This window comes from Heterocephalus glaber, unplaced genomic scaffold (assembly GCF_053883595.1).
Source record: "Heterocephalus glaber isolate CG9 unplaced genomic scaffold, H.glaber_assembly_v1.0 deba00000594, whole genome shotgun sequence".
Classification (NCBI taxonomy): domain Eukaryota; kingdom Metazoa; phylum Chordata; class Mammalia; order Rodentia; family Bathyergidae; genus Heterocephalus; species Heterocephalus glaber.
This window is the reverse complement of record NW_028258151.1, coordinates 34,284,661-34,312,598: the sequence shown is the minus strand read 5'-3', so window position 1 is coordinate 34,312,598 and position 27,938 is coordinate 34,284,661. Positions and strand designations below refer to the sequence as shown.

The following is a 27,938-nucleotide window of genomic DNA, read 5'->3' as shown; positions in this document are numbered from 1 at the left end:
GATCCCTGGTACCAAAAAAAGAAAAAAAAAAAAAAAAGCAACTCGGAGATGGGGATGGAACCATGAACCAGGGAGAGCTGACCAGGTACAGAGCAGGGGACCCATGTGTGGCTGTCTAAAACACAGGCTTGAGACGGGGATTTAGCTCAGTGGTTCTGCTGCGCAAGCGCAAGGACCCGAGTTCGATCTCCCGTACCAAAAAACAAAGGAACTAACTAAATAAATAAATAAAATACAGGCTTGGATATGAAAACACTAGTAGAGTAGCACAGCAGGCACTCTCAGAAGGCAGAGGGAGAGGGACGTAGAAGGAGCCACCAAAATGAAGGCAGAGAGGAGGAAGAAGCGTGAGCGGTGGGCAGCACAGTAAGTGACCGCAGTTTGCAGCGATTCCGTATCTATTTTATTACGTTGCCCAGGTTGGTCTCCACTCCTGGCCCCAGCCCATCCTGTCTCAGCCTGGAGTAGCTGGGACTACAGGCCCATGCCATGTCACTCAACTTTTTATATATTTTAAAGAACTAGAAGAGAGGAGTTTGTAGGCTCCCAACGCAAATGATAAATTTTATTTTTTTTCCGGTACTGGGGATTGAACTCAGGATCTTGCTTGGCGGGGGTGGTGCCACTGGGCTACGTCCCTGGCCCGGAAATGATAAATCCTGAAGGAGATGAGGGCTGGGGGATGTAGCTCAGTGATGCTGCACCTGTCTGGCAAGAATAAGATCCTGCGTTCCGTCCCTGGTACTGAAAAAAAAAATATTGAAGATGAAGATGTAATCACCCTGGCTTAATAATGCAGTTATATAATTTTTTTTTTTTTTTTGAGACAGGGTCTTGCTATGTAGCCCAGGCCGGTCTCGAACTCACCACGATGCTCCCGCCTCAGCCTCCTGAGTGCTGGGATCATAGGTGTGTGCAACCACGCCTGGCAGGTCATGTAAATTTGTACATCAATATACACAAAATTACCAAAATATATATATATATACACAAAATCTTTCTATAGCTATAATATCTGTCTGTCTCTGCCTCTGTGTCTGTCTGTGCTTCTGTCTCTGGTCTGGCTTTGTGCCCCACTTCCTGGGGGAAATTAGTTAACCCCTGTGCCTCGGTTCCCTCTTCCACAAAGCAGGTCACTGTGTCGGACTGTTGTGAGGATTGGATGAATGAACACATAGCGCTTAGAACTACTCCTGACAGTAGGGAGTTTCACACGTCGGGGGTAGATGTTAATATTCTCTCTGTGCACAGGCACTTGGGTGTAAAAACCACGTTAATGCAATGAAAAGAACAGCTCCATTGAAGGCACGGGCTGGGACCGCCCCTGTCTGAGCAGGGTTTATTTTCTTTCTTTCCTTTTTGGTTTATTTTTGGTGGCCTTGGGGATTGAACTGAGGGCCTTCTCACTGAGCTACATCTCCAGCCCTTTTTCATTTTTTATTTTGAGACAGGGTCTTTGCTGAGTCACCACGTTGCCCAGGCTTGAACTTGGGGTCGTCCTGCCTCAGCCTCCCAGAGTGCTGAGGAGACAGGCGTGCACCGTCAGACCCTGACGAAATCCATCTTGCTTACTGGGCCTCCTCCTCCCTGGAGCCTTCTCCATCAGTCCGGCCTCAGAGCTCAGTGTCCACTGTCTTTGGGACTCTTGGCCCTGTCCCTGGCACCCGCAAGCCTCCTGCTCTTCCAGTGCAGGATTCTGGAAAGAACAAACTTTGGTCACACTCTGAATAAAAGTCTACGATGGATTTAAAGTCTCCCTTTCCTTTGTCCTAACGGATGAAATCCTCATGCTTCTATCACCTCAGCCCATATAGGGCTCTCTTTTCTCCCCCTCTCTCTCTTTCAGTTTTTTTTAGAGACAGGGTCTCCCCGCATAGCCCAGGCTGGCCTCGAACTCAGGGTGATCCTCCTGCCTCAGCCTCCAGAGTGCTGGGATCACAGGCCCGTGCCACCATGCCTGGCTTCTTTTATTTAATTTCTGTGTTTATTTCTGTATTTCCTCGTGGGTCACCCCTCCCTCATCCCATCTCCTTGACTCCTGCTTGAGGAAACCTGAGTGTGATAATGATGGGTTTTGTGTGTGTGTGTGTGTGTGTGTGTGTGTGTGTGTGTAACCAGGGCCTCACACATGATGCTAGGCACATGCTCTGCCAGGGAACCAACCCTTTTTTTTTTTGGTACCGGGGATCAAACTTGGGTCCTTGCACGTGCGAAGCAGGCGGGGAAACCACTGAGCTAAATCCCCAGCCTTTTATTTTATTTTGTTTTGTTTTATTTTATTTTGAAACAGAGCCTTACTGAGTTGTGCAGGCTGGCCTTGAACTTTCATTCCTCCTGCCTCCCAGGTTAGCTGAGGCTACAGGTGTGTTGTCACGCTCAGCTCTTTTTTTTAAAATAGTCTCCTCACATCTCTGAGCGTGCCTAGACAATCTTTAGTCTGAGTTGCCTTTTCTACATCCCCAGCCCTCTCTAAGCTGCCCAGGCTGGCCTGGAACTTTTGATCCTCTTGCCTCAGCCTCCTGAGAAGCTGAGATTATAGACCTGTGCCACCAAGCCTGGCCCTACATAATTATTAACAAGTTTAGTTCTAGATAGTTTACATTTTTGTGGATATTTTTGTTTCGTTTTGTTTTTTTGTTTTGCATTTTGAGTCAGGGTCTCACTCTGTAATTCAGGCTGGCCTTGAACTCACTATGTAGCCCAGGCTGGCCTCAAACTCTGTGATCCTCCTGCCTCAGCCTCTTGAGTGCTGGGATTACAGGCATGTGCCACCACACCCAGCAATTTTTGTGGATATTTTGAATAGTATATTTCCCGTTATATTTTGAACAATTTATAGTACAGGGGAAGGCAGATTATTTTATGTGTTCCTTTTAAGCCAACTACATTTTCTGAGTTTGCATAACTTCTTTTGTCCCTTAGGTGGAGACCCTTCCCTAATAGCAGAAGCAGGAGAGGGAAGGCACCAATGGTGTTGTTTATAAAGGTAGGATCTGGCTGGCTTTGAACTTCACCAAAGGGTATTTGCCTTTGGGAACTGCGGGGTGGGACTGAGTCACCGTGACACTGTGTGACACAGAGGGTCACCTGCTTCCTCTGCCGCCTGCTGCTTACGGTGGGAATGAATCTCTGGTTCATTCATCCCCGCTGTGTGGATCGGGGGCACGCGGCCATTTCCGGGATTGCTCGGGGCAGGAGTGGGGACGTCGTCCCGGCCCCTCCAGCGCCCCGTCACAGCCCGCGACTTGGCCTTGCAAAATCAGCCGCTAGGGGCGTCTGCAGCTGCGCTCTGTCCGGCTGCGCCTTGCGGCCCCTGTGGCCCGGGCTTCTCAACCCTGCCCTTCAGGAGGTGCAAAACAGCACCCTGGGTGCCCTTCATTTGCATCCCCCAGGCCAGCGCCCTTAGGTGGCCGTTGGACAGCGCCTTCCCTTCCTCTCTCCGACCTGCCTGGTCTCCAGCTGGAGATGGGCGAGCGCCCCGCAGGCACTGATTCTGGGGCCCTGCACGGGTCAATTTTGGGGGCGCCCCTCCCCCGCGGGCGCACAGCTCCTCTAGCTGAGGCTGCTTTTCACTTTCTCTCGGGTCTCCCCTTTCTCTGCCCTTTCTCTGGGCGGTGCGCGGGCTCTTGAGGCGCTGACCTCCGGCTGCCCCTCTGCTGGGGCGCAGGGGACCCCGCGCTTCCGCCGCACCTGGCGGCCCCGCCCCCACCCCCTCTGGTCCCGGGCCGGGGGCGGCGGAAGCTGCCGGGCCCGATAAGGCGGAGGCCGGGGATGCGGCGAGACGGGGACCCTGGCGGGGACCCAAGGGACGGCGGGGGAGGGGCCACCCCGCCTGTGGACGGCCACACGGGACAGGGGACGTCACGCTTCGGTGACCTCTGCTGGAAAGGGGCGGGAGCCCCGGCGCCCCCAGGGCTACTGGGGATAGAGGCCTCCGTGGGTGACCCCGCCCCCCCCTCCTGACTTCCCTTGGGATCGGCCTCCTTAGGGTCCCCGCCCGCCCCTGCTGTTCCCCACTGGGGAGCCCCAGGAAGGGCTTGCACCCCTCTCCCCTCTCCCCCCTGCAGGAGGCTGCCCGCTGTTCCCAGCTCCCAGCGTGGCCAGGCAGTGGTTCCCAACGGGGAGCAAGGGCGGCCAGCATTTGGGGAGTGCTGTACCCCAAGACATCTGGGTACAGGCAGGGGACAGTTGCTAGGAGGAAAGGGAGGCTCCTTGCTCAGGGTAGGGCACTGTGCGTGGCATCAGATAGGACAAGGGCTCGGCCTGGCCAGGTCCCCCTCTCCTGGGTTTGTCACCCGTGACACAAGGACAGTGACTCGGGCAGAAAGTGTGTGGAAGGGCCGAGCCCCTGGCTGTGGGAGATGGGTTTCCCTGGTGATGTCTCCAGGCCCCAGGGGGCTTGTTGCACCCTGTGGGGGTCCAGTCCCCGTCCAGGGTGTAGCCCCTCAGTAGCTGCAGAGCTGGGATTTAAAACCAGCTCTAGCTGCAAGGGACGCCCCTGGCCTGGTGCCCCACTGTCCTGCTGAGCGAAGGCCGTGGGGGCTTCACCCCGGAGGCTGGGCTTGCATCCTCTGTGTTCACGCACCTGAGCCTGCAGTTTTCCTGCAGGGCCCAGGGCTGGGACTCCCAACCCTTCTGTCATGGCGGAGCCACCTCTTTCTAGCCACAGGTCGCATCTGTGGGCTGGGTTTGAACTCGCTATGAGCCCAGGCTGGCCTCAAATTTGAGGTGATCCTCCTGCCTCAGCCTCCCAAATACTGGGATTACAAGCGTGTGCTACCACACCTGGCTCTGTGAGCCTCAGTTTTCTAAGAAATGAGGAGAACCCTGCAACTGTGAGAACTGAAGATGCTGTGTTTGTGAAGTACCCGGTGGCTGGCAAGGTATGTGAGCAGAAGTGGGGGGTCCTGCCAGTGCGGAAGTGGGGCCTCCACAATCTCCGTGCCGGGGCTGAGAAGCCCAGCTGCAGCAGCATCCCAGACAGGAAGGGGCAGGGGGCAAGGGTCCGAGTGCTCCAAAAGCCGGGGAGCCCAGGTTCCCACCTGACTCGGGCAGATGAGAGGCTAGGAGGGGAGAGTGAGGGCCTCGGGGTGATGGAGGGGCACAGCATGGTCGCCCCAGGCCCCATCCACAACCTTGTTGGTCCCTCACTGCAGACATTTGGGGTGGGCCTCCCCTGTTTTCCAGTCAGGAACAGGCTCAGGCCAGGGCGCTTACCCAGGTCACAGGCTGCGCATGCTCGGGGTCTGTAGCTCCACAGCCGGACTCCAGTCACCGCCACTTCCTTTTCCTGCTTGCTAAGGTGGGAAGCGGTGCTCCCGGCCCCCTGGTGAGGAAACTGAGGCTTGCCGGGACCCTGGTGGTGCCCACTGTGTCCCTAGAGCTGCAGGGTGGCAGCTGTCTAGAAGTGGCACCAGGAGGCCCAGGGCGGGGAGGAGCAGTGGCTCACAGGACAGGAGAGAGCTGGAGTGAGGGGTGACCTCACCAGCTCAGGTGAGCTCCAAGTAGAGGGGTCTGGAGCCTCCGGCCATGCACCCCACAGCAGAGTAGCAGGCTGGGAGTGGTCCCCCAAACTAGCCAACTTAAAAAAAAAATTTTGTTGTTTTGTTGAGACAGTGTCGTATGTAGTTCTGGCTGGCCTCAAATTTGAGGCAATCCTCCTGCCTCAGCCTCCCGAGTGCTGGGATGACAGGCGTGTGTGCCATCACTCCCAGCTTTGAAATTTCTTTTATCTTAAAACCTCGTACAAGTTTTCATCCTTCTGTTTAATACGAGGGGCTCCCCTTTTTAAGAGTTTCCCCTCTCATCCTTCTTCCTGGTGGCCCCTCCGGGACACACGCCTGGTACATCTGTGCCTGTGCCACACTGAGGCTCCAGGGTTTTGGGGAAAAGCAGGGACAATGTGTCATTGTCACAGTTCAGGGCCAGCTCCTCGTCTTCTCAGGGCCTCTGTCCACTGACAGCTCACCATGCAGCACCCCCAGGCTGCCTCGCCCCCATCCTGAAGCCCTTGGCATAGAGAGGGCACCGCTCCTCCAGCAGCTCACAGCCTGGGGTTCCTGGGCCTCAGAATCTCGGGCCTGGGACCAGGACACGGGAAGGAGGGCTCTCCTGACGGGCAAGACCTGGGCACTGGCCAGGGGGGCAGGAGGAAGGAGGGCAGGCTTGGGGCACCCTGGGGGCTGCTGCCTGCCAGGTCCCTGTGCCCAGGGTAGGGAAGTTTCTTATTTCTCCTGCTCCGACTTCCCCCTTTGATTTATTATAGCCATGAAATGCTCTACTCTCTTCTCTTTTCCTTGCTGTCCCCCGGGGCTGGAGGAACACAGGCGTCCCCAGGCTCCGGGCCTTGGCCTGCTGCTCCCGTCTCCTCCTGAGGCCAGGGCTCGGGGGCCAGCATGGAGAGGTGAGCAGGGAGCAGGGAGGAGGGGACGGGGCTGGCTGAGTGGCAGGTGTGGCTCTGACAGCAGCAGCTCCCTGGGGCCCTGGGGTGGCTCACCCTGGGCCAACGGCCGAAGCGAAGCTTGGGAATGGGGCCTTGTCAGGGTCTGGAGGCTAGCAGCACCCTCAAATGCCAAGGTCAGAGAGATGGCTTCTCTGTGACCCTTGACCCCACCTTTTGATGAAGGGTGGCCAACATAGGCCAGGCTCAGGCCAGTGTGGCACTGGGCCGGAACCCAGAGGACAGAAGGCCTGAGTCGTGCGGCCCAGAGTCTTTGGGGTCCTCCAGGTATCGGTGGGGAATCCCCCTCCCCAGGCCTGGCCGAGGCGCCAGGGCCAGAGTCTGTGTCCAGCCCCGCTTTGCCCCAGCCCCTGTGCGGTGCCTGTGGTAATGGGGCTGTTGGCGTTTTGCAATGGGCTGGGGGTGGGAGGCGGCGTGCACACACTTCCTGTGGTGGCCGGGCGCTTCCTGTTTTCTCAGGCGCCGGTCCTGCTGCTGCCGATGTGGAAACAGGGCAGCTGCAGCCAGGGTGGCTCCAGGCTGGGCAGCCTGACCCTGCCACCCCCAGGCCCAGACCTGGCAGGTGATGGCCTGAGTCCCCCCATGCCAAGCCCCATCCTTGCCTTGCCAACAGCTGCCACCAGAGCAAGGGCCAGGCAGGGCCACAACTCTGGCCAGCCTGGTGGTCTGTCAGCAAACCCAGGCCCAGGCTGAGGGCTGAGTCTCAGGCATGTGGCTATGGCTTCAGCTTGTCCTTTGCTTGTTGATCGCTGCTGGCCCTGGCAGCCCACTCGGGCCTCGGTTTCCTCTTTTGTGTGGTATCATGGCCACTGTGATGTAAAATTCCTCACCAATTTCTCCCCTACTTCTGACCTCCACTGAGCTCTGGATGCCAGGAGCCTATGTTCTGGGGTCGGCACTGAAGGAAACTGGAGAGGTGATGGGCAGGAAAACGAGGTACCAGGCCAGGCGCCAGAACAGAACCAGGCCTGGAGGTGGCAGGGCCAGGGCCAGATTGTACAGACAGGTGCTGATGGACAGAGGGACAGGAGGGAGTGACGAGTTGATCCAGAAGGATGCGAATGGAGGAAAGCTATGAACTGCTGTACCCCTGTGAGCCTAGCAAAGGACCTGGCCACCTGCATGGCACAGGGGTCCTGGCAGGAGGCTGGGTGGGGCAGGGCCAGGCCTCCTGTGTGCTAAGGGATGGAGCCTCGAGGGTCCCCAGGGCCGGGCTGGGATGGGCATGGCCTCTTCCCGGATCTGCGTGTTTCGGTTTTAAGTTGATGTTGCAGTCGGGGAAGTTGATGACTGTGCTTCTGGCTTGGCTTGCTGACAGCACCAGCCTCCTGCAGCACGGCTGGGCCCGCACCCTGGGACTGGCCCGTCTGTCCTTTCTCGGAGTTCAGCCTATGCCCGGGTCCCAGAGCCTCAGAGATGCCACCTCCATCCAAGACCTCTGCCCAAGACCTCCCCATCACAGCGCAGGGACAGTCCTAGCCCAAGAGGCCTGGACGGAGTGGCCACCAGGCCAGCCTGGCCCTCGCTGTCCTCGCCCGAGTGCTGAGTTGGCAGCCTGGCAGCTGCAGTGGCCGCAGAGGCCTGGTTATAAATAAATGAGCCCGGTGCCCGAGTCATCAAGTTCTGCAGCTCCTGGGCCCAGCTGCATTACCTCAGTGACCACAGGTTGGGCTGCCTGGAGCGGGGCCACCAGAGTCCCCCTTGGGCCACAGCTGCCCGGGCTGGCCACCCCCAGGGCCCTCGAGGCTCAGGTTTGAGTTTCTGTCCCCTCCCCCGAGACCTGGGCCTCCTGGACACAGGCCACTAAAGGACTGGGCCCATCCCGCCTGCACGGAGCCAGCAGCTATTTACAAACCGAAACCGGGAGCAGCGAAGTGGCCGCAGCCAAGGCGGCTCCAGCCCCCAGCCCCCACTCCCACTGTGTCCCCCGCAGCCCAGCCCCTCCGGGGCTTCCGCTTTCCCTTCCCACACAGCTCCCCAGCCTCCCGGGGCCCAGCAGCCCTGGACACCCGCAGGCCCCTCACGGTCACCCCCACCCCCAAGGCCACCTCCCCAGGGTCCCCTTCTCCTCCTCGCCCTGGGACCCCCAAAGTCTATGCTCCCAGGAGCGGCCCCTCCTTCAGCCTGGCCCACCCTGGCCGCCGAGCCCCATTCCCGCAGTTCTCGGTTCCCCTTCTCGCCTGGAAAGGCTCCAGCCCAGGCCGGCTCGCCCTGCTGCTGGGACCAGCTGGACCTTCGTGGTGGATGCATGGGGGTCAGGAAAGCTGGGGAGCGGAGGCACCTGAGCCTGCACAGCATTGGCTTCCGGGCCACGCTCAGGGTGGCCTGTGGGATCTGTGTCGGGATCCTGTGCGGGCCCCAGAGACCCATGTGGTTCAGACACGGCAGGGATGGCAGGCATGGGCCAGGAGGCTGCAGCAGGCCTCAGAGCAGGCGACTCGGGTGTCCCTGATGGCAGACGGTCCCCTTCACCTCTCTGGGGGACATTCACACCCATCTGTTCTGGCCCCAGAAAAAGCCCCTTCCGTCTTCTCTATCATGAAGGAGAAACTGAGCTTTGCCCAGACTGAGGCCACACAGCTAGAGATCTGGGCTTGGAAAATCTGAGATCCATGCTCTTCTGTCTTCCTCTGACTGCCCCTGGGTCCGCCCTGTGTCTCAGTCTCCCTCCTGGGAGGATGGCATTGGCCAGCACAGGGACAGGGCAGGGGCAGGGCTCCCCAGAGCTCAGCACAAAGCCAGCCGTGTACCCCAGGTCTCCCGCCACCCTGCCTGTCCCTTCCCCAACATCTCCGCACTGAGGAGCCGGAGGGTAAGGGCTGCAGAGAGCAGCAGGTGCTGCCTTGATAGAGGCACGCCTCGGGTGGGCCCTGAGGGACAGGAAGGAGTTTTCCAGCAATAGCCAAGGGCATAGGAGCTCCATGATGAGTCATACTCTCGTGCCTTGGCTTCGAAGTTCTCCTGGCCTGGAGTCTTCCTTGTTCTGGGCCTAGGGAACTCCTATCCACCCGTCAAGGCCCATGGACACACCATAGTATGACAAGTCCTGGGCCCAGCCTTGTGGCTCCTCACCTCCCCTTCCCACCTAACACTTGAACAGATCCACAGGCCGGGCCTCCCTGGCCAGCCCCACCCTGGCAAACGTCTGCTCCTAGGCTTCGGCCCCCGCTGTCCTCAGCTCCGAAAAGCACCGTTTCCCTTTTCTGGGTGACCACACGCCATGCACAGGGAATTTCCATTGCTGGCTGCGGAGCCTGTGATTCACTCAGGGCCTGGAGCCCTTAACCCTTCTGGGCCTGGCCTCCCGCCGCCAGCACTCTGGGTCGCCTGACTTCTACCCAGGACCCTGAACTCAGCACCTCCCTCACTGGTGCCCCACATAGACCTTGGCCATAGCTCGATGGCTCTGGGCTGAGCGCAGGCTTCGGAGCAAGACCAGCAGGGCCAAATCCCGATCCCGGCCCCTGGGATATCCACTGTGAGCCCCGTTTCTTGTGTGTACAGTGGAGATAATTCCTGCCCATAGGGTTAGTGATGACACAATGTGCCAGAGCCAGGCAGAGAGGCTGAGGCAGGAGGATCTCCAGTTTGAGAGCAACCTGGGCTACATAAAGAGACCCTGTCAATGCTGGGAGTGGTGGCACATGCCTGCAGTCCCATCCTTCAGGAGGCCGAGGCAGGAGGATTGCCATGAGTTTGAGGCCAGCCTGAACTTCATAGTGAGATCCTGTCTCAAAAAACAAAACAAACCAAACAGCAGTGCCCCAGAGCCCATGGTGGGAGCTCAACAAGTCTTAGTTTTCCTTGTTTTTTTCCAAAGGATGCTGCTCACCCTTCCCCAGGTCTGGCCTTCTTCCAGGAGGGAGAGACCCTCGAGGCCTTGCCCCTGGAACTCGCCAGCAGACCAGGCTGGGATGTGGTGCCTGGGATCCCCCAGGTCCCCGAATTCCAGCCTTCCCAGGAGGCCCTGAGCAGGCCCGCCATGGGCTCTGGGAACTAAGCCAGCATGCTGCTTTCTCACCTGGTCCTCAGAACCCGGGCAGCAGCCCTGTTGTCCCCAGTTTGTGGATGTGGACACTGAGGCCTGAGCAGCCAGTGAACCCAAGGGCAGGGATGGGATCAGCATCCAGGGCTCAGAGCTGCGCTCCCGTCTCCGCGGGGCTCCAGGAGCTTTGGAGAGGCTGACGGGGGAACGTGCACTGTGCACTGACTGCCCCCCCCCCCCCATGCAGCCAAAGGCTTTCGCACATCCACCGTCTGTCCTACGAGCCACGCTGCCCAGTGTGGCTGGCGACCTGCTGCGGACCGGGCCGGAGCCCGGGAGGAAAGGGCTCGCCCGCCGGGGCCCACAGGCCTGCTGTGGGCGGAGACCCCGGATGTCCAGACAGCAGGGGTGGCGGCCGTGGCGCGGGGACGCCGTCCTCCGGGAGCAGCCGGGGTGTGGGCTGCCGTGGTGTCGGGCGGAAGTCGCTGTGGGTGGTGGTGGGTTTGAGGTGCAGGAGGCTGAGTGATGTGGCGGGAGGTGAGCGCCCATCCTCAGCCTGGTCAGCAGGAGCCGCGATCCCAGCCCCAGGACTCAGGAGGCCCTGGCGCCCGGGTCCGTGGGTGGGGGCAGGAGCTATGGCACCGTGGGCGGACAGAGGAGGCCGCAGTCCGAGGGGCAGCCTGGAGGAGCCCGCGGCCTCGGAGGAGAGGCGTGTGGTGGGGGCCGGGCCGCGCGGCTGCCGGGAGATTGAGAAAGAGCTTCTGGGAACGCGAGCCGCGGCTCTGGGGCGGGAGGGGCCGGTCCAGCTCAGGGCCCAAAGGCCTGGGCTCCAGCCGGGGCCCGGGGAGACCTGGAGGTCCGGACCGCGGGCTCCTGTCTGGCTTCTGTAAAATAGCGCCTAGGAGGCCTGCGGCTTCGGACAGGGCAGAGGAGGGCGAGCAGGGGACCCCGGGGACTCGGCCAAGGCCACCCTCCCCGCGTGCACCCAGCCAGGCCTGGGTCTCAGCTGCCCAGGGCCCAGGTTCAACTTCCCTGGGCCCCGGTGGGCCAAGCCTCTCTAAATCACAAGTAACATGAGGGATCCAACCCAGGGCCTTCACATTCCCTCTACCCCAGCTCTTTTTTGTATTTGGAGAAAGCATCTCACTAAGTCACTCAGTTGCCAGGCTGAGCTGATCCTGTGATCCTCCTGCCTCAGCCTCCCAGAATGCTGGGATCACAGGCCTGCCTCTCATGGTGCCTGGCTCAAGCTGCTGAGGCCCAGTTGCCTCGTCTGTACTGGGGGCAGGGCGGAAGATGATCTTGGGCCCAACTTGGAATCGGGACCGGAGAGGATCTACGCTGCAAGTGTCCAAGCAGAGTCTCAGCCCCGCGGTCTTCCCCAACTGGTGGGGTCTGACTTCACCTCTGCCTGGCTGCCCAAACTCCCGCTGGGACCTCCCTGCCACCCACTTGCCAAGCTGCCCCCCTCCTATCTCCAGGGTTTGCTCAAAGGGATGCAAAACCCGGGCCTGGTGGCACACGCCTGTCATCCTGGCACTTGGGAGGCTGAGGCAGGAGGATTGCTGCAAGTTCAAGGCCAGCCTGGGGTACCTAGTGGGTTCAAGGCTGGTCTGGATTACATAGCAGGACTCTGTCTCAAAAGACAAAGAAAAGGGGCCGGGGATGTAGCTCAGTGGCATAGCACCTGCCTGGCAAACACAAGGTTGTGAGTTTGATCCCCACTACCCTCAAAAAAAGCAAAAAAAGAAGAAAGAAGAAAGAGGAAAGGTGCCCAGTACTGGCAGCCTTGGTTCTTTCCTGCTGTGCATGCCCCACCGTGACCCCTGCATCGACTGTCACCGCCAACATGGCCCTGTGCTATCGTCGCCCTCTGTCCTCCAAGAGCAGACATGAGGGTAGGGCCGCCCCACGGGTCCCCTGGCCCGAGGAGACCCCAGGTGAACCCCTGTTGATGGGCCTAGTCCCCTCAAGACTGCCCAGGGCTGTGACCACAGCCTGGGGTCCCCAGGGGCCCAGGCGCCCGGGCTTGGCCTGAGCCTCTCCCTGTGTCTCAACCGGAGAGGAAGTTGCGAGACAGCCAATGCTTCGCAGCAGGCTCGGCTCTTTCGGGTCAGCTTTCCCAGCCCGAGGTTGGCCCTGTCACACCGAGGGCCCAGACAGGAGCGCGGGGGCGGGGATGTCCGTTTCCTCATTTTCCAGCTCTTCGAGGCTGCTGTGAGGGGTCTGCGGCCCGGGGTCCCAGTCTCCTCCGTGGACCCCGGCCCAGGACAGCAGCCAAAGACTGGAAGCGCCCAGACGCCCCTCAGCAGGGACAGCCTGCATGGGAGGGGAGGACACGGGGACAAAGAGAAGCAGGAGCCCCCGAGGTTACTGACACCACCACGAGAAGCCGTTAAGATGAAGACTAGGAGAGAGCTGGGCCGCAGCTTGGCAGCAGAGCGCCCTGGGTGCAATCCCCAGTACAACAGCAAAAAGGAAGAAAAGGCTAAACTGCATTGTTAGAGAGGCAAGTCATCCCAGCACTCTGGAGGCTGAGGCAGGAAGATGACCCTGAGTTCAAGGCCAGATTGGGTGACATAGTCCCCAAAAAAAGATGGGGAGGCTGGGGATGTAGCTCAGTGGTTCTGCCACCTGCCTCACAAGCACAAGGACCTGAGTTCAATTCCCAGTACCAAAAAGAGGTGGGGAGGGGTTGGGGGTGTAGCTCAGTGAAACACTGGCCTGGTGTGCAAGGAACGCTGGTTCCATCCCTAGCACCAATCCATCCATCCTTCCTTCCTTCTTCCTTCCTTTATGGTGCTGAGGGTCCAGTCCAAGGCCTCCCACACACTAGGCAGGGGTCCTACCACTGAGCTACCTCCCAAGGCCTGATGTTTAATTTCTTGACCTGGAGGATGGTTACATAGGTGTTCACTTTATAACTATTCTTCAAACTATGCATTACCTGAAAAGACTCACAGTTGGGCATAGTGGTATGCACTTGTAGTCCCAGCTACTCAGGAGGGTGAGGCAGGAGGATTGTTTGAGCCTGAGAGCTTGGGAAAGCCTAGGAAACATCTCGAGATCCTGTCACAAAAAAACAAACCAGGGCCAGGGATGTGGCTCAACAGCATGGCACCTGCCTGGCAAGTTCGAGGTCCTCAGTTCGATCCTCGGTACCAGAAAACAAACAAACAAATCAAATCAAATCATAGTACACAGGACTCTCATTTGTTAAGGGTTTACATCCTGTTAAACTGATCATAAGTTGGAAATACTTTTAATGCATATAACCTGCAGCACATAGCTTAGCAACCCACAACACTGTAGAATATCAATGGTGACCTGTGCCCCAGAGTCACGAGGGAGGCTCAGACCACGTACCGCCAGCCTGGGAAAAGATCAAGATTGAAAATGCGACGTGTTTTGGTAGAAGTTTCTATGGATCCCTTTCACATGATCATAAAGTAAAAAAAAAAAAAAAAATCCTAAGTGGAATCATCACAAATCAGGGACTGTCTGTACATCCAAACAGTGGACATCAAATACAGTCACATACAGTCATCAAAATGGACACTACCCAGGCATGGTGGCACACGCCTGTTGTCCCAGCACTCAGGAGGCTGAGGCAGTAGGATCATCGTGAGTTTGAGGACAGCCTGGGCTTCATACTGAGACCCTGTATCAACAAAATAAAATGAAATGAATTTTAAAAGACTGCCTCTAAGTCTGGAGGCTCCTGTCTGCCTCCACTGTCTCCCGTCGGACACGCAGGATCAGGTAGCAGGTGGATGAGGTAGCTGTGGAAGAGGAACTGGGCGGTTGTTGCCCTTTTCTGCCTTCTGGATTTTGAACCATGTGCCTGTGTTATCTATTCTGAAAATAAACTAATTAAAAGCTTTGTTTCTTCTCCGTTCCTGGAGACCCCAAGAGTTTGGTTTTCAAACCAATTTTCCGCTGATGAGAACGAAGCCGCATCCTGGCCTGATGTACCCGGGACCTCGGGCCAGTCGGGGACCCACACTGACCCCCTTTACTCCGAGGTGGAGGAAGGAGGCCGGGGGCACTTCCTTCTCGAAGGTCTCATTCCTTTCTGGCCGCCAGCTGTCGGTGTGCCCTGTGTCACCTCCCCTTTGTCCCTCTTCTGATCCCCTTCCCTTCTCCCTTGCTCTGGTCTCTCCTTCCTCGTCTGGGTTCTCACTTCTCTGGCTCTCCTGTTTGTTTGTTTGTTTGTTTTTGTTTTCCTGTTTGGTTTTTGTTTCAGGGTCTCACTATGTAGCGCAGGCTGGCCTCCAACTTGTGGTGACTCTCCTGCCTCAGCCTCCGGAGTGCTGGGATCATAGGCGTGCAGCCCCATGCCCAGCTCTCTGTCTCTCTCTGCCCTGTCTTCTTTCCCTTCCTCACCTCTCCTCCCTGCCTCAGCTGCCCCCAGAGGGACCCCGCGCCCACTGAGCTCCTCGCCCTTAGTTGAAAAGGGACTGTTAGGGGAAAAGCAAGGTCCCAGGCCCTCAGGTCCCTTTTGTTCTGGGCTGGGGCTGCGGCTCAGTGGCGGAGGGGGCAGAGCGCTTGGCTGTCAAGTAGGAAGGGGTTCGTTGCCTACGGACTTGGGGTCACATCCGGGAAGCTGAAAATGCTTCATTCGCTTCAGCCCAGCACAGCTCAGTCACAGGGGATGCACAGCCCGTCTCCTTCCCCTCAAGACCTGGGGCGACCGGGACCCTCGGTCCCAGGCGCTGCTGCAGGTCCTCTGCGCAGTTCTTGGATCCGATTCCTACTCCTCCCAAGGCCTGAGCAACGCCAGGTCTGGGAGATGGGCGGAGGCCACCAGGCGCTGAGGAGAGCAGAGGCTGGAACAGGGCCGCGAGGCCGCTGCTGTGCGCATGCTCACGGGCCTCTGCGTGGCCAGTGCGTCGGAGGCCTTTGGCATTTCCCGACTCTTGGTCTTGACTCTCTCTCCCTTTCTGTGCTGGTGGTTGAACCCAGGGCTTTGTCGTGCTAAGCATGTGTTCTACCCCTGAGCTACTTCCTTGCTTTTTTTTTTTTTTTTAATTTTGAGACAAGATCTTGCTAAGTACTAAGTTGGCCAGCCTGGGGTCAAACTTGCAATTGTCCTGCCTCAGCCTCCCAGGGGCTCTGATTACAGGCGTGCACCACCATGCTTGGCTCATCCCAGCCTTTTTAAAATTTTATTTTGAGAAGGATCTGGATAAGTTTCCCAGGTGGCCTCCGGGTTTGGATCCTCCTGCCTCAGCCTTCTGAGTAGCTGGGATTTCAGACCTGTGCCTCTGAGCCTGGTGCCCTCTGGAACTCTTATGGGCTGTCTTACCCAGGCCAGCTTGGATCTTCTGGAGACCCCAGGCAGCCTGGGGACAGCTGTGCCCCTCATGGCCTGGTATGCAGAGGAATACTAACAAGTCACTGCGTGAAGAAAGAAAGGGAGGAGCAGATAAAAAAGAACACAGACAAACCGGACCAGGACAGTCACAGCCTGGGATTCAGGGGGCCCGAATGCCGCGGCGGGACCCGGGTCCCAGGGGTGGACAGCACTGTCCCTACGTCCTGTCACCTGGGGCTGGCCTTGGATGGCCAAGGAGGACCCAGCCCTTCTCCCCTCCTCCTAGAGAGACCCTCGGTCAGGTTCCTAGGAGCCGGAGAACCTGTGACCTGGACCTGCAGAGACACAAAAACATCAGAAAAACTGGGGACACGAAAACATTAGAACAGGGCAGTGAGGTCCACAGCACAGGCTGAGTCCCCCCTCCCCTCACTGGGGATTGAACCCAGGGCCTCCACACTAAGCTACATCTCCAGCCCCTTTTTATTTTTTATTTTGAGACAGGGTCCAGCCAGTTAAGTTGCCCAGACTGGACTTGAACTTGTGATCCTCCTGCCTGAACCCAGCTTGTGATCCCTGGGTTTTGCTGGCGGTGAGGAAAAACTTCAGGAGCTGGGAGTCTACCGGCAAGAAGGAGGCGGCCAGTCCCCGCGGGGAGGGAGTGTGAAATGTGAAGCAGGGTTTTAGAGGAAACAGAGACACAAGAAGTTCTTCCCCAGCAGAGAGGACTTACCGAGATCAGTCAGACAGAAAAGTCTCCACATCCCTCCACCCTTCCGAGAGATCCTGCCCTGCTTCTCAGCACCCACACAGAGCCTGAAACTCGGGGTGCAGGGATGCATGGATGGGGGATGGATGGGGGATGGATGTGTGTACGTGTGGATATGTGGATGGATGGATATGTGGGTGTGTGGGTGGGTGGATGGATGGATGGATGGGCGGATGAATGTATAGACCTATAGGTGGATGAACCGTGGGTGAGCAGATGGATGGATGGATATACAGTGGATAAACTGATGGAAAGGGGACTGACTGATGGGCTGATAGCAGGTGCTGGGCTGACACATTTGCACACAGATGGCTAGATCAACAAGTAGATAAAGAGGTGAGGAAGTGGATGAATTGGCTGGAGATAAATGGACAGTTGAATAAAGACAGATGAATGAATGTCTGGTCAGGTCGATGGGTGGACAGATGAATGGGCAACTAGAAAAGCACATGGATAGGAAAACAGGTGAATGGATGGACACAGATGAAAAGTTTGTAAACTAGGAATATTAGACAGATATTCAAGCACTGGTGAGAGTTGGAGAAACTGAGAAACTGGGGCTGAGTTCTGGAAGCAGCTATGGTACACAGGAGGCTGGGAGGGGACAGAGTGAGGAGGGAGACCCTCCCTGGTGCAGGGGAGCCCACAGGAACAGCCCACCCTGAGCCTAACTACAGCCTAGGCAGAACCTTGCGGTGGGGCACAGGGCCCACAGGGCCCACAAGTGCTCACACCCAGAAATGCCAAGGCTGACAGGCTCACACCTGTAATCCTAGCACTGTGGGAGGCTGAGCCAGGGGGAATGCAAGTTAAACCCAAGCTGGGGCAACTTAGTGACTTACTGACACCCTGATTCAAAATACACAATTAAAAAAGGGCTGGAAGGCAGGGCTTGGTAGCGTAGGCCTGTCATCCCAGCACTCAGGAGGCACAGGGAGGCTGAGGCAGGAGGATTGCTGCAAGTTCAAGACCACCCTGGTTTACTAATGAGTTCAAAGCCAGCCTGGACTACATAGCAAGAGCCTGTCTCAGAAAAAAAAAGGGCTGCAATGTAGCTCGGTGTGAAGTCCTTGCGTTCAACCCCAGTACTGCCAAAAAGACAGAGAGAGAGTGTAAAGGCTTGAAGAAGCCACCATCCCTACCCTAATGGTGACTACTGGCTTGATGGGTATCGCTGGGCTGGGCTTTGGGAGCCTTGGTAGGCCCGAGCTCAGTAACCAGGCCTCATGGAGACCGAGCTGGCCTGTCCCCTCCAGCCCCAGCTTCCTCTGGGCAGGGGGCCTGGCCCCCAAGGCTTCCCAGGCCAGCCCCTTGAGCGCCACCTGCCCCAGCCGGCCAGAGACTTCCTGTAGCGCAAGAGATTTATGCAAACGGGCTGGGGCGGTGATGTCACCCCAAGGGGACTATCTCCCAGTGGCAGGCCCTGCGATAAAATCAGGAACTTGCGCTGGCCCTGCAATGTCAAGGGAGGGGGCTCCCCGAGGGCTCCTGTAGCTCAGGGGGCAGGCCGGAGCCCTGCGTCCACCCCACGGCCCAGCCGTCCAGTCCCTCGACGGGGCACCCTGTCCTGAGGGGCTCTGCACTGGCCCCCACCGAGGCAGGGGACCCGACCAGCGCCGAGCTCGGCTGGATGTTACAGGCGTGCAAGATGGAAGGGTTTCCCCTCGTCCCCCCTGTGAGTAGCGGGGCTCCTCCGCCAGCCCAGCCGGGCCTGGGTGCCCACCGAGTCCCGCTGCTATCAGTGGGAAGTCCGTGCTTCCTCCCAGGCTCCGGCAGCGGCTTCCCGGAGCGTGGCGGAGGCTGAGGGCTGGGCCCACAGTGGGGCTGTGCTCGGTGGGGCCTGAAGGGATTATTTATAGACGGGCTGGGTGGCGGGGTGCCGGGCCAGCCTCGGGAGGGGGCCGCAGGGCAGGAGGGGAGCGGGCTTAGGGGCACCAAGGGCCCTGGACAGGAAGGGCACAGGTCTCAGCCCAGGGCTGGGGGCTCCTGGAGAAGGAGGCTGATGGGACTCCGGGTCCCCGGTGGGTCCCCAGTGCCCTCTCTGGGGCCTGGCACCGAGAATGTGGTCGTTGGCCAAAGGGCCTGGGTCTTGGGCTTCAGGTCGCCGAGAGGCAGGGGCAGGGCTGGGCCCAGGCTGGGCAGGAGAGACACTGCGGTTGTGGTCGGTGCCAGGGCCGGGCTTCAGGCAGCCGCGGGCAGGGGGTGCGACTGAGATTGGGCTGGGCCAGGACCAGGGTCGGCACTGGCCTGCAAGGCAGGTGGGACAAGGGAGGGGCCCCACGGGACCCTGGGCACAGTGGGCGGCCAGTGGGGCCGATCTGCACTGCTGCCCGCCCTGGGTGACAGTTGCCGCCTCCGCAGGTGTCAGAGTGGGGTCCCTGGGAGGGGACCCCTTGCCAGCTCCCACCACAGGTCCTCGCACTGGGAGCCAGGAAGGGCCTGGCAGTGCCACCCACCTGACTCAGCTCTCCCCGCGGGAGTCAGCTGCCTTCCTCCCCCCACCCCGCCCAGGGGCCCCGGGGTGGCTCCCAGGCCTGGCACCTCTGACCACAGCTCGCCTGTGCCGCCTGGGACCCTGAGAGGCGACCTAAGTGCTGTGCTCCTGCCCTCACTCGGCCTGACCCTGGCATAGTCAGGACCAGCCTGCCCGGCCCTCATGCCCACCACACCCTCAGCCTGATCCTACTGGGGACTGAGAAGGTGCCAGGGCGGCTGGGGGCAATAGGAGTTGTCCCCACCAGTGCCCACTCTGTCCCAAGAAAGCCACAGGTGTCAGGTGTGGTGGCACATGCTTGTAACCCAAGCACTCAGGAGGCTGAGGCAGGAGGATCACTGGGAGTTTGAGGCCAGCCAGCCATAGTTCAAGGCCAGCCTGGACGACACAGAGAGACCCTGTGGCAAGCAAGCAAGCAAGCAAGCAAGCAAGCCAGCCAGCCAGCAAGCCAGCCAGCCAGCCAGCTGGGTGTGGTGGCATATGCCTGTAATCCTAGTACTTGGGAGGCTGAGGCAGAAGGATCTCCATGAATTCAAGGCCAGTCTGCTGCTGGGATACAGATCAAGACTTTGTCTAAAAAAAAAAAAGCTGTAGGCCTGGGGCTTTGGCCACAGTGTTCCCAGCCTTGGCCCCCAGATCCTGAACTGGAGTTGGGCAGGAGGCAGATCTCCCCCGGCCCCAGCCCCAGGCCCACTCCAGGCCCAAGGGCTACCCAGAGCATCTCTAAGGGGGTGGCAGCCCCGCCCCCTCCCGACGCCGAGCCCTAGGACCACGGGGGTGTTGTGCAACTCCTGGGCACACTGCGGGGCTGGGCCAGCGGGATGGCAGTTGGGAGGGTGGGGGGTCCCTGAGCCCCAGCTGGAGTGCGGCAGAGAGGTGCAGCGAGGGAGGGAGGGGGAGGAGGCCCAGGACGGAGCTGGGCGGGGAGGCCGCGGGACCACAGCCCGGCCCAAGCCGCAGCCTTGGTCCTGACCCCTGGGTAGACCACCAGGCCAGTCCGCGAGGTCACCGCGCTGCGCACCGGAGGGGGCGGGGCGGGGCTCCGCGTGCGCGTGCGTCGATCCCGCGAGGGGCTGCCGTACCTGGGCCCCGTGGGCCGGAGAGGCAGGTGCGCGGAGGAAGCCCTGTCCTCCCGGCCCCGGTGCAGCCCTGCCGCCCTCTGCCCACAGCCGTCGGAAGAGCTGGTTTCCTACGACGCGGACCTGTACCAGCGGCCCCCACACGAGTACTACCCGTACCTGAGCAGCGATGGCGACAGCCACAGCGGTGAGTGGCCGGGCTTCTTCCGAGCCCCACATCAGGCAGTGTCCTCCCGTGCATCCCGTCTGTCCCCGCAGACGCGTCCGACAATGACTCGCAGGTCCGGGAGCTGCGGGACTCAATAGGCCTCGCCGTGGATGCCGGTGTCAAAAACAAGCCTTCTCTGCCCAGTGCCAGGGCCCTCGGGGAGCCCCCGAGTTGGGAGCTGCTGGCTCGGGAGGAACCCCCTGAGGACCCCTCGCTCAGCACAGGCCGAGGCCCGGCTCGCTGGGGACGGGTGGGGGTGGGAGGGTCCTGGCTTAAGGGACCCTCCTCAGGCTCGATCTCACTGTCCTCCGAAAGGTCCAGCCTTTTCCTAGAGCAAATTCGGGACCGAGGAGAGGGGTTGGGGGATGCCAGGGACCCGGGCAGGAGCTGTGATGGGGACCCAGAGTGGATCTTGGGAGCTGGGCTTGGTGGCACATGCCTGTTATTCCAGCACTCAGTAGGCTGAGGCAGGAGAACTGCCCTTAGTTCAAGGCCAGCCTGGGCTACGTAGTTCAGGGCCAGCCTGACACAGTGAGACTATGCTAGTGAGAGCTACGTGGTGAGACTTTCTGAGAGAGAGAGGGAGAGAGGGGGATCTAGAGCTAGAAAGGCTTAAAGAATTCTCTTCCGGCTAATTTGTAAGTGTATCGAACTCCATTCTTTCCGTGGGAAATCCAGACACCGTGGAGGGAAAGCCTCCCAGTACCCCGCGCCCCACCTTCCTCCCGGCCCCGTTGGGTGTGAGGAGGGCGCCCCCTGGTGGCTGGGCTGCCACGTCTCAAGGCTGCTTCTCCCAGGCCCAGACCCTGCCGGGTGGAGCTGTAGGGGTGACCCCTGGTTGGAAGCCAGGCGCTCCGCGTTGGGCGAGAGCCTTGAACACCCCCAGACTTGGGTGTTTCTGGCCCTGCTCCTCCCACCCTCCTCGCTCTTCCTAACGCCTGCTGGAAGGCGTTACCTGAAGACTGACAAGGACACCCTGTTTTCCTGCCCCCTCTGCAGCCACGTTTTTAGGTAGTTATGCTTAGTGACAAGGCTTCAGGGAGGGCCTGGGTCCAGTCCTGGCTCCGTGTGCTTGTCCACCTAGGAACAGAGCCTCTCTGAACTCCCGTTTCCTCATCTGTAAAATTGAGAACATGCACTCTGGGAGGCTGAGGCAGGAGGATCACAAGTTCAAATCCAGTCTAGGCAACTGATGCTGTCTCACAATTAAAAAATAAAAAAGGACGGAGATGTAGCTCAGTGTGAAGACCCTAGGGTTCAATCCCCAGTACCGAGAAAAAAAAAACAGGAAAATACCCCACAGAATTGTGAGACTCAGCAAGGTAATGCATGTCATCGTCTGTGAGATTGGGCACTGTGCTGTGCCAGGAAACTCGGGTGCCTCCCATGGCTTTAGTGCATCCTGAGGCTGGGGGAGGGCCAGGGGCACAGGGTGAGGTGACAGCAGTGTCTGTGGGGTATTGGCTGGGGACAGCAAGGGCCACAGCAGGAGGGACCTCGATGAGGAGCCAGGGCCGCTGGCCTGGGGCTGGGAATGAAATGATGGGGGTCACCCAAGGCTCCGAGGCCCGGAGGGGGTGGACTTCATCTAGGGGGGTTCCTTGTTTGTTTTTGTTTTCTGTGGTGGGAACCCTTGAGCTCACCCGGGATAGGCAAGCGCTGTGCCAGCAGCCACGCCCCAGCCTGTTGGAGAGTTTGGAGAGAGCATGTGTGTGTGTGTGTGTGTGTGTGTGTGTGTGTGTGTGTGGTGAGCATTTTAAAACACTCTGGGAGGCTGAGGCAGTAGGATTGCTGGGAGTTCCAGGCCAGCCTGGGGTATGTAGTGAGTTCAAGGTCAGTCTGAACTGCATAGCAAGACCCTTTCTCAAGAAACCAAAAGAAACAAACAAACAGTCCAGGGCCTGGTGAATGGTGAACGCTGAGATTTGTAATCTCATGAGAGCCCCCTAGGAGTGGGTGTGCAGGAGGTGAGGCACCTCTTCATGTTTACCGGCTGCCTTTCCTCTGTCACTTGATGGAGCAGCAGAGACAGGACGGGGTGGACAGGGCAGGGCCGACGCTGATTCGGGTCTGCTGTATCTGTGGCTGTTTCCCCGGGACACACATGGGACACGAAGCTTCCAGGTCCCGGTCCCAGTGCCAGCTATGTGGCGTTGAGCACCTTCGTGACACTGAGCAGCGCCTGCCTCCAGAAGTCATCTCGAAAAGCCAAGTCTCTGCACACTGAGCAACTCAGCCTCCAGCCCCAAACCGTTATTTCACTCTCTGTTGTTTCTGTGGCTGCTGTTCTATTGGCAATTGAACCCAAGGCCTTTGCTCTGAGCTGCAGCCTCAGTCCTTTTTGTATTGTTTATTTTACGACAGGGTCTTCCTAAGTCACTAAGTTGCCCAGGCTGGGCTCAAACGTGACAGTCTTCCTGCCTCAGCCTTCCAGAGCGCTAGGATTACAGGCATGCGTCACCACACCTGACCACCACCCATTCTTTCTCTCATTATGAATTTGACCACTTCAGGTACCTCACATAAATGGAACCATCCAGAATTTCTCCTTCTATGACTGGTTCGTTTCACTTAGCCCAATCTCCTCAGGGTGCATCTGTGTGGTAGCACACGTAGAAGTCTCCCTCCTTTTTAAAGACTGAGTAGTACTCCATTGTGTGTATGGACCACATCTGTTCATCCATCCATCCCTGAGTGGACACGTGGGCTGCTCACACCTTCTGGCTACTGTGACTAATGCTGGTCTGAACATGGGCGGTGAATCTCTTCAGGACTCTTGTCTCAATCCTTTTGCATACGAACTGAGGGGCAGATTTTCTGGGTCCTATGGTAATTCTATTGCTAAATCTTTGCAGAGCTGCCTTATTATTATTTTTTTGGTACCGGGAATCGAACTCAGGACCTTGCGCTTGCCAGGCAGGCACTGTGCCACTCAGCTAAATCCCAGGCCCTACCTTATTATTTTTTGTAGCAGCTGCACCATTTCTACAATCCCACCACAGCCCACAAAGGTTGTAACTTCACATCTTCACCAACACTTGGCATTTTCTGCTTCTTTTTATTTTAATAGTAGTCATCCTAGTGGGTATGACAGGATTTGCTATTTGTGATGGGACTGGTGAGGGAAAGAGAGTGCCAAAGTATGACTCTGTCTGTCCACCCACCCATCCCTACGTCCACCCTCTCACCCATCCACCCACCCAGATCTCCATATACTCTTTCACCTTTGCACACCACGAAGCACCCTCATCCATCAGTTCATTCACACACCCATCTAGTGGTCCACTCAGCCCTTTTCTGTCTCTCTACGCCTGCGGAACGCCCTCCATCCCACACCAGCCTATCCCTCTGTCAAGTACCCCGTGCCTTCCATACGCCAGGCACATTGTGTGATGCTGAGAAGTGAATGTGACACAGATCCTATCCGGCCCATAATTATCCCAGGGAAAGAATCAAACTCTAACAGTGAGAAGGGTGACAGGTGCGACGAGACCTTCACCTTCCTGCGCTCTGGACCTCGATCTTTCACACCTGAACAATTTTCAGGAGGGGCTGGGTTTTAGGAGCCCTAGTGTGAAGGTCTGTGATTTCCTGAGGTTTTTCCTGACTCGTGTGCTCTTGATTCCCCTTCTTTCTTCTGTTTTGAATGTCCTTGGGCTCCCCTGGGAGAGCCCTGGACTTCAGGCTGGTGTTCCTGTTCTGAGGAGCGAAGGTCACCCGGATGACTCCTAAGCTTCAGCTTTCATGTGGACTTGTTTTGAACATCATGTTGTTTTGTCTCAGTGACAACTGAAAAAGAATAGGGTTGTGTGGATAAGACTTTGGCCTCTGGTTAAGAAGGAGGAAATCAGAGATCAAGATGAAGGGGTTATTTCTGGCTGGCTGGAGGTTGGATATGGATGGGTGATTGACAGGTGACTGATGGGGAGATGATGGGTGGATGGAGGATGGTTGGGTGGATGAGTGGATGGATGGATTGGTGGGTGGATGAGTGGATGGGTAGATGGATGGATGGATGAGTGGGTGGATGAGTGGATGGGTAGTTGAATGGATGGATGAATGGATGGATGGATTGGTGGATGGTGGATGGATGACTGGGTGGATGGTAGATGGATGGATGGATTGGTGGATGGATGGATGGGTGGATTGATGGATGGATGGATGAAGGGGTGGATGAGTGGATGGATGAGTGAATGGGTGGATGGATGAGTGGATAAATGAGTTGGTGGATGGATAAATGATGGGTGATAGATAATAGATGATGGGTGGGTGATGGAGGACAGAGAAATGGATAAGAGCAGTCAGCTAAGTCTCTGAGAGTCACCACAGGTCTTACTTAAAGCTTCACTAAGCCTTGTTCCTCAGATGTGGTGTGAGGTACTGGTAGCAGCTTAGTCTTGAGACAGACACAAGTGGGCTTGGATCCTGACTCTACCAATGAGTGCACAAACCCTCTTCGAATCATAGTTTCCTTGTATGCAAAAGGAAGACCACACATAGTGGCCACTTCCCTAGAACCAGGGTGAAGATGAAGTGCAATAATGTGAATTAGATGCTTAGAACAGTGGCTGGTACATTTAAGACACATTACAAGTTGGGTTTTGGAAGCTGGGAGTGGTGGTGCACACCGGTGATCCCAGCATTCAGGAGGCTGAGGCAGGAGAACTGCCTTGAGTTCGAGGCCAGCCTGGGCTACACAGTGAGTTCAAGGCCAGTCTGGACTGCATAGAGAGAGCCTGTCTCCAAAAAAAAAACCAGAGTTGGCTTTTGCCAATCATGGCAATCAAATATTGATCAAGGCCCCCTGGACACTGGGTGCCCAGCAGGCCCTGGGAAGGGGCCCCTCTGTCTCCTGTGTTTAGATGCCCTGGTGTTGTGTGAAGGGGCTGCATGGTGGTGCAGGGAGGAGCAACGTATTCGTGTAGAGCTGTCCAGAAACAAGGGTGCCAAGCCTGGGAGCGACCTTTGCACCAGGAAGGCCCCTTGCCATGGCTTCTCGGGGACCCAGTGTCAGGGAGTTCTGCCCAGCCGACAGTGTTTATCGCCCAGCTGCTTCAGCACTCAAACCAAGAGCAATGGCCAGACTTCTGCTGGGCTTTTTGAAACCTTCAGGGAGGTGCAGGGAGTCTCTGTTGCAGACTTCAGTGGGCCCTAGGGTGGGGCTCCAGAGTTTCTGTGAGCAAAATTCTCCTTAGGAGCCAGGTGTGGTGGTGCACGTCTGTCATCCCGGCGCTATGGGAGGCTGAGGCAGGAGGATCTTGAGTTTGAGCCCAGCCCGGGCAACTTAGCAACTTAGTGTGACCCGGTCTCAACATAAAAAATAAAAAGGTCTGGGTGCAGCTCAGAGAAAAGGCCCTGGGTTCAATCCCTAGTGCAGGCAAGAGGTCAGAAGCAGGGGGTCTACAGCAAAGAGGAAGCTGGGTCTGATCCCTGAGTCCCAGAGCCCCCCACAGCCCCTTTGCTAATCACCAGAGCTCTCGACAACACCCTGCAGGGTGAAGCCCGGCCCCCGGGACGTGGCTGCCCAGACTCCAGCCTGCAGCCTGGTGGGGCCCGGGGCGGGGGTTTCCAGGGCAGCCACGGTCAGCGACCCCGCACCTCGGGCCCAGCACCAGCGCGAGCAGTGCCAGCTGTCGCGGGCCGGGTGCCTGGTCGGTGACTGCGCCCTGGCTGTCCTCGCAGACCACTACTGGGACTTCCACCCCCACCACGTGCACAGCGAGTTTGAGGCCTTCCCCGAGAACCACTTCACCGAGCTGCAGAGCGTGCAGCCCCCGCAGCTGCAGCAGCTGTACCGCCACATGGAGCTGGAGCAGATGCACGTCCTCGACACCCCCATGGTGCCACCCCACGCCGGCCTTGGCCACCAGGTGCGTGCGCTGCTGGCCCTGGCCCTGGCCCGAAGTGTGGCGAGGCCGGAGCCCCTCGGGAAGCCGACGCGGCTCTTACTCAGCGGGGCTTCCTGCCCCCCGCGCCCCAGGCGGATCTGGCGACCCCGCAGCCCTTATCTCCCCAGAGGCTCCACAGGCTCCCCGTGTCCGTGTCCGGACTCCCAGCTGTGACCTCCGCGACCCACTCGCTCGCCCACCCCCGTCCCCACCCCCTGCCCCCGCGCTTCCCCTTCTGGCCCCGCTGCGCCCGGGGAGGTGTCAGCTGGGGGGGGGCACCTTGTCCCCGCGGGGCCCCTGCCGGCCTGGCCTCCCCAGCTTCCCACCCCTCCGCCCCCCTCAGCAGACCTCCTCGGCCTCCAGAGACCCCGGCGCCTCTCACTGGCCTCCTCCCCGCTCGGCCTCCCAGGTCCCTTACGTGACCCGGATGTGCGTCCAGTACCCGTCCCTGTCCCCAGCGCAGCCCAGCTCGGATGAGGAGGAGGGCGAGCGGCAGAGCCCCCCGCTGGAGGTGTCCGACGGCGAGAACGATGGCCTGGAGCCTGGGCCCGGCCTCCTGCACGGGGAACCAGGTACCCACCCGGCCTGGGGCCTCTGGGGGGTCTGGGCCGCACGTGCGGGGGCGCAGGTCTCTGCAGAAGCCGAGGCCTCAGCCTGGGAGTGTGTGTGCAGGAGTGTGTGGGTGTGCGTGAGCGTGCACCTCTCACGGACTGGGGGCGGCTCCCTGCACACCCTCCGGCCCGGCGCCCAAGCTGTGAGGTCCCTCCCAGGCCCCTTGAGGTGGGAACCCCTCCACAGATGGGGGTCCCTGGTCCCTCTCGACCTCGGAGGTGAGGTCCCCAGGAGGAGAGGGTCCCCGGAGATGAGGTCCCTGGAAGTGAGGGTCCCCCGGAGATGAGGGTCCCCCAGAGGTGACGGTCCCAGAGGTGAGGGTCCCCCGGAGGTGCGGGTCCCCCGGAGGTGAGGTCCCCCTGGAGGTGAGGTCCCCACACACCTCCCCCTTGCTCCCGTCGGATCCCCGTCCCCACCGCCCTCCCCACCGCCATGTCCCGCAGGCAGCAAGAAGAAGATCCGCCTGTACCAGTTCCTGCTGGACCTGCTGCGCAGCGGCGACATGAAGGACAGCATCTGGTGGGTGGACAAGGACAAGGGCACCTTCCAGTTCTCGTCGAAGCACAAGGAGGCGCTCGCGCACCGCTGGGGCATCCAGAAGGGCAACCGCAAGAAGATGACCTACCAGAAGATGGCGCGCGCGCTGCGCAACTACGGCAAGACTGGCGAGGTGCGCAAGGTGAAGAAGAAGCTGACCTACCAGTTCAGCGGCGAGGTGCTGGGCCGCGCGCCTGGGCCTGGCCGCCTGCCGCCACGCTGAGCCGCCCGCCCGCCTGCCCGCCGGACTCCGCCGCTCTGTACAGCGCCCACCCGCCCCGCCCCGCCCCCAGTAAAGTTATTTTCGGCTGCGCCCCGCGGCCAGGCCCAGCAGTGTGTGAGCCTCCTGGGGCCGCGTACGTGTGCGGGGCTTCGCGCTTCCGTCTGTCCCCAAGGCCCTGACCAGTGCTGACGGTCCTCTGGGTGATGGGGGGGGGGGGTTGTCCTACGGAAAGGTCTGGGGCATGGTGGAGACCGCCTGTCATCCCAGCTGACATCCCAGCACTCATCCCAGCACTCGGGAGGCTGAGGCAGGAGGATCCCTGGGAGCTCGCGGTCACCCTGGGCTACACAGCGAGACCCTCTCTTG

General features: G+C 59.0%; 1 protein-coding gene and 1 long non-coding RNA gene across 4 annotated transcripts; one reads left to right on the top strand and one right to left on the bottom strand.

Annotated features, from left to right (window-relative positions):
* Positions 1–535: 535 nt before the first annotated feature.
* LOC147829574 (uncharacterized) lies at positions 536–5,303 on the bottom strand. The gene is made up of 2 exons (XR_015448874.1): positions 5,218–5,303; positions 536–1,696 (listed from the first exon to the last, which is right to left on the bottom strand). It is a non-coding gene; the product is annotated as an uncharacterized LOC147829574 (long non-coding RNA).
* Positions 5,304–17,918: 12,615 nt separating this feature from the next.
* On the top strand, positions 17,919–27,677 carry Spi1 (Spi-1 proto-oncogene). Of its 3 annotated transcripts, none has more exons than XM_004851856.4 (5): positions 17,919–18,206; positions 20,195–20,291; positions 25,995–26,182; positions 26,610–26,772; positions 27,256–27,677. In XM_004851856.4, exons 1-5 carry the CDS (start codon positions 18,162–18,164, stop codon positions 27,570–27,572), a joined length of 810 nt encoding a protein of 269 aa, XP_004851913.1. In that variant the 5' UTR covers positions 17,919–18,161; the 3' UTR covers positions 27,573–27,677. The 3 variants fall into 3 exon arrangements, with proteins under 3 accessions (XP_004851913.1, XP_087061245.1, XP_004851911.1); XM_087205119.1 differs by having other exon boundaries at positions 17,953–18,206; positions 26,547–26,772; XM_004851854.3 differs by having other exon boundaries at positions 17,953–18,206; positions 26,544–26,772.
* The last annotated feature ends 261 nt before the right edge of the window (positions 27,678–27,938 follow it).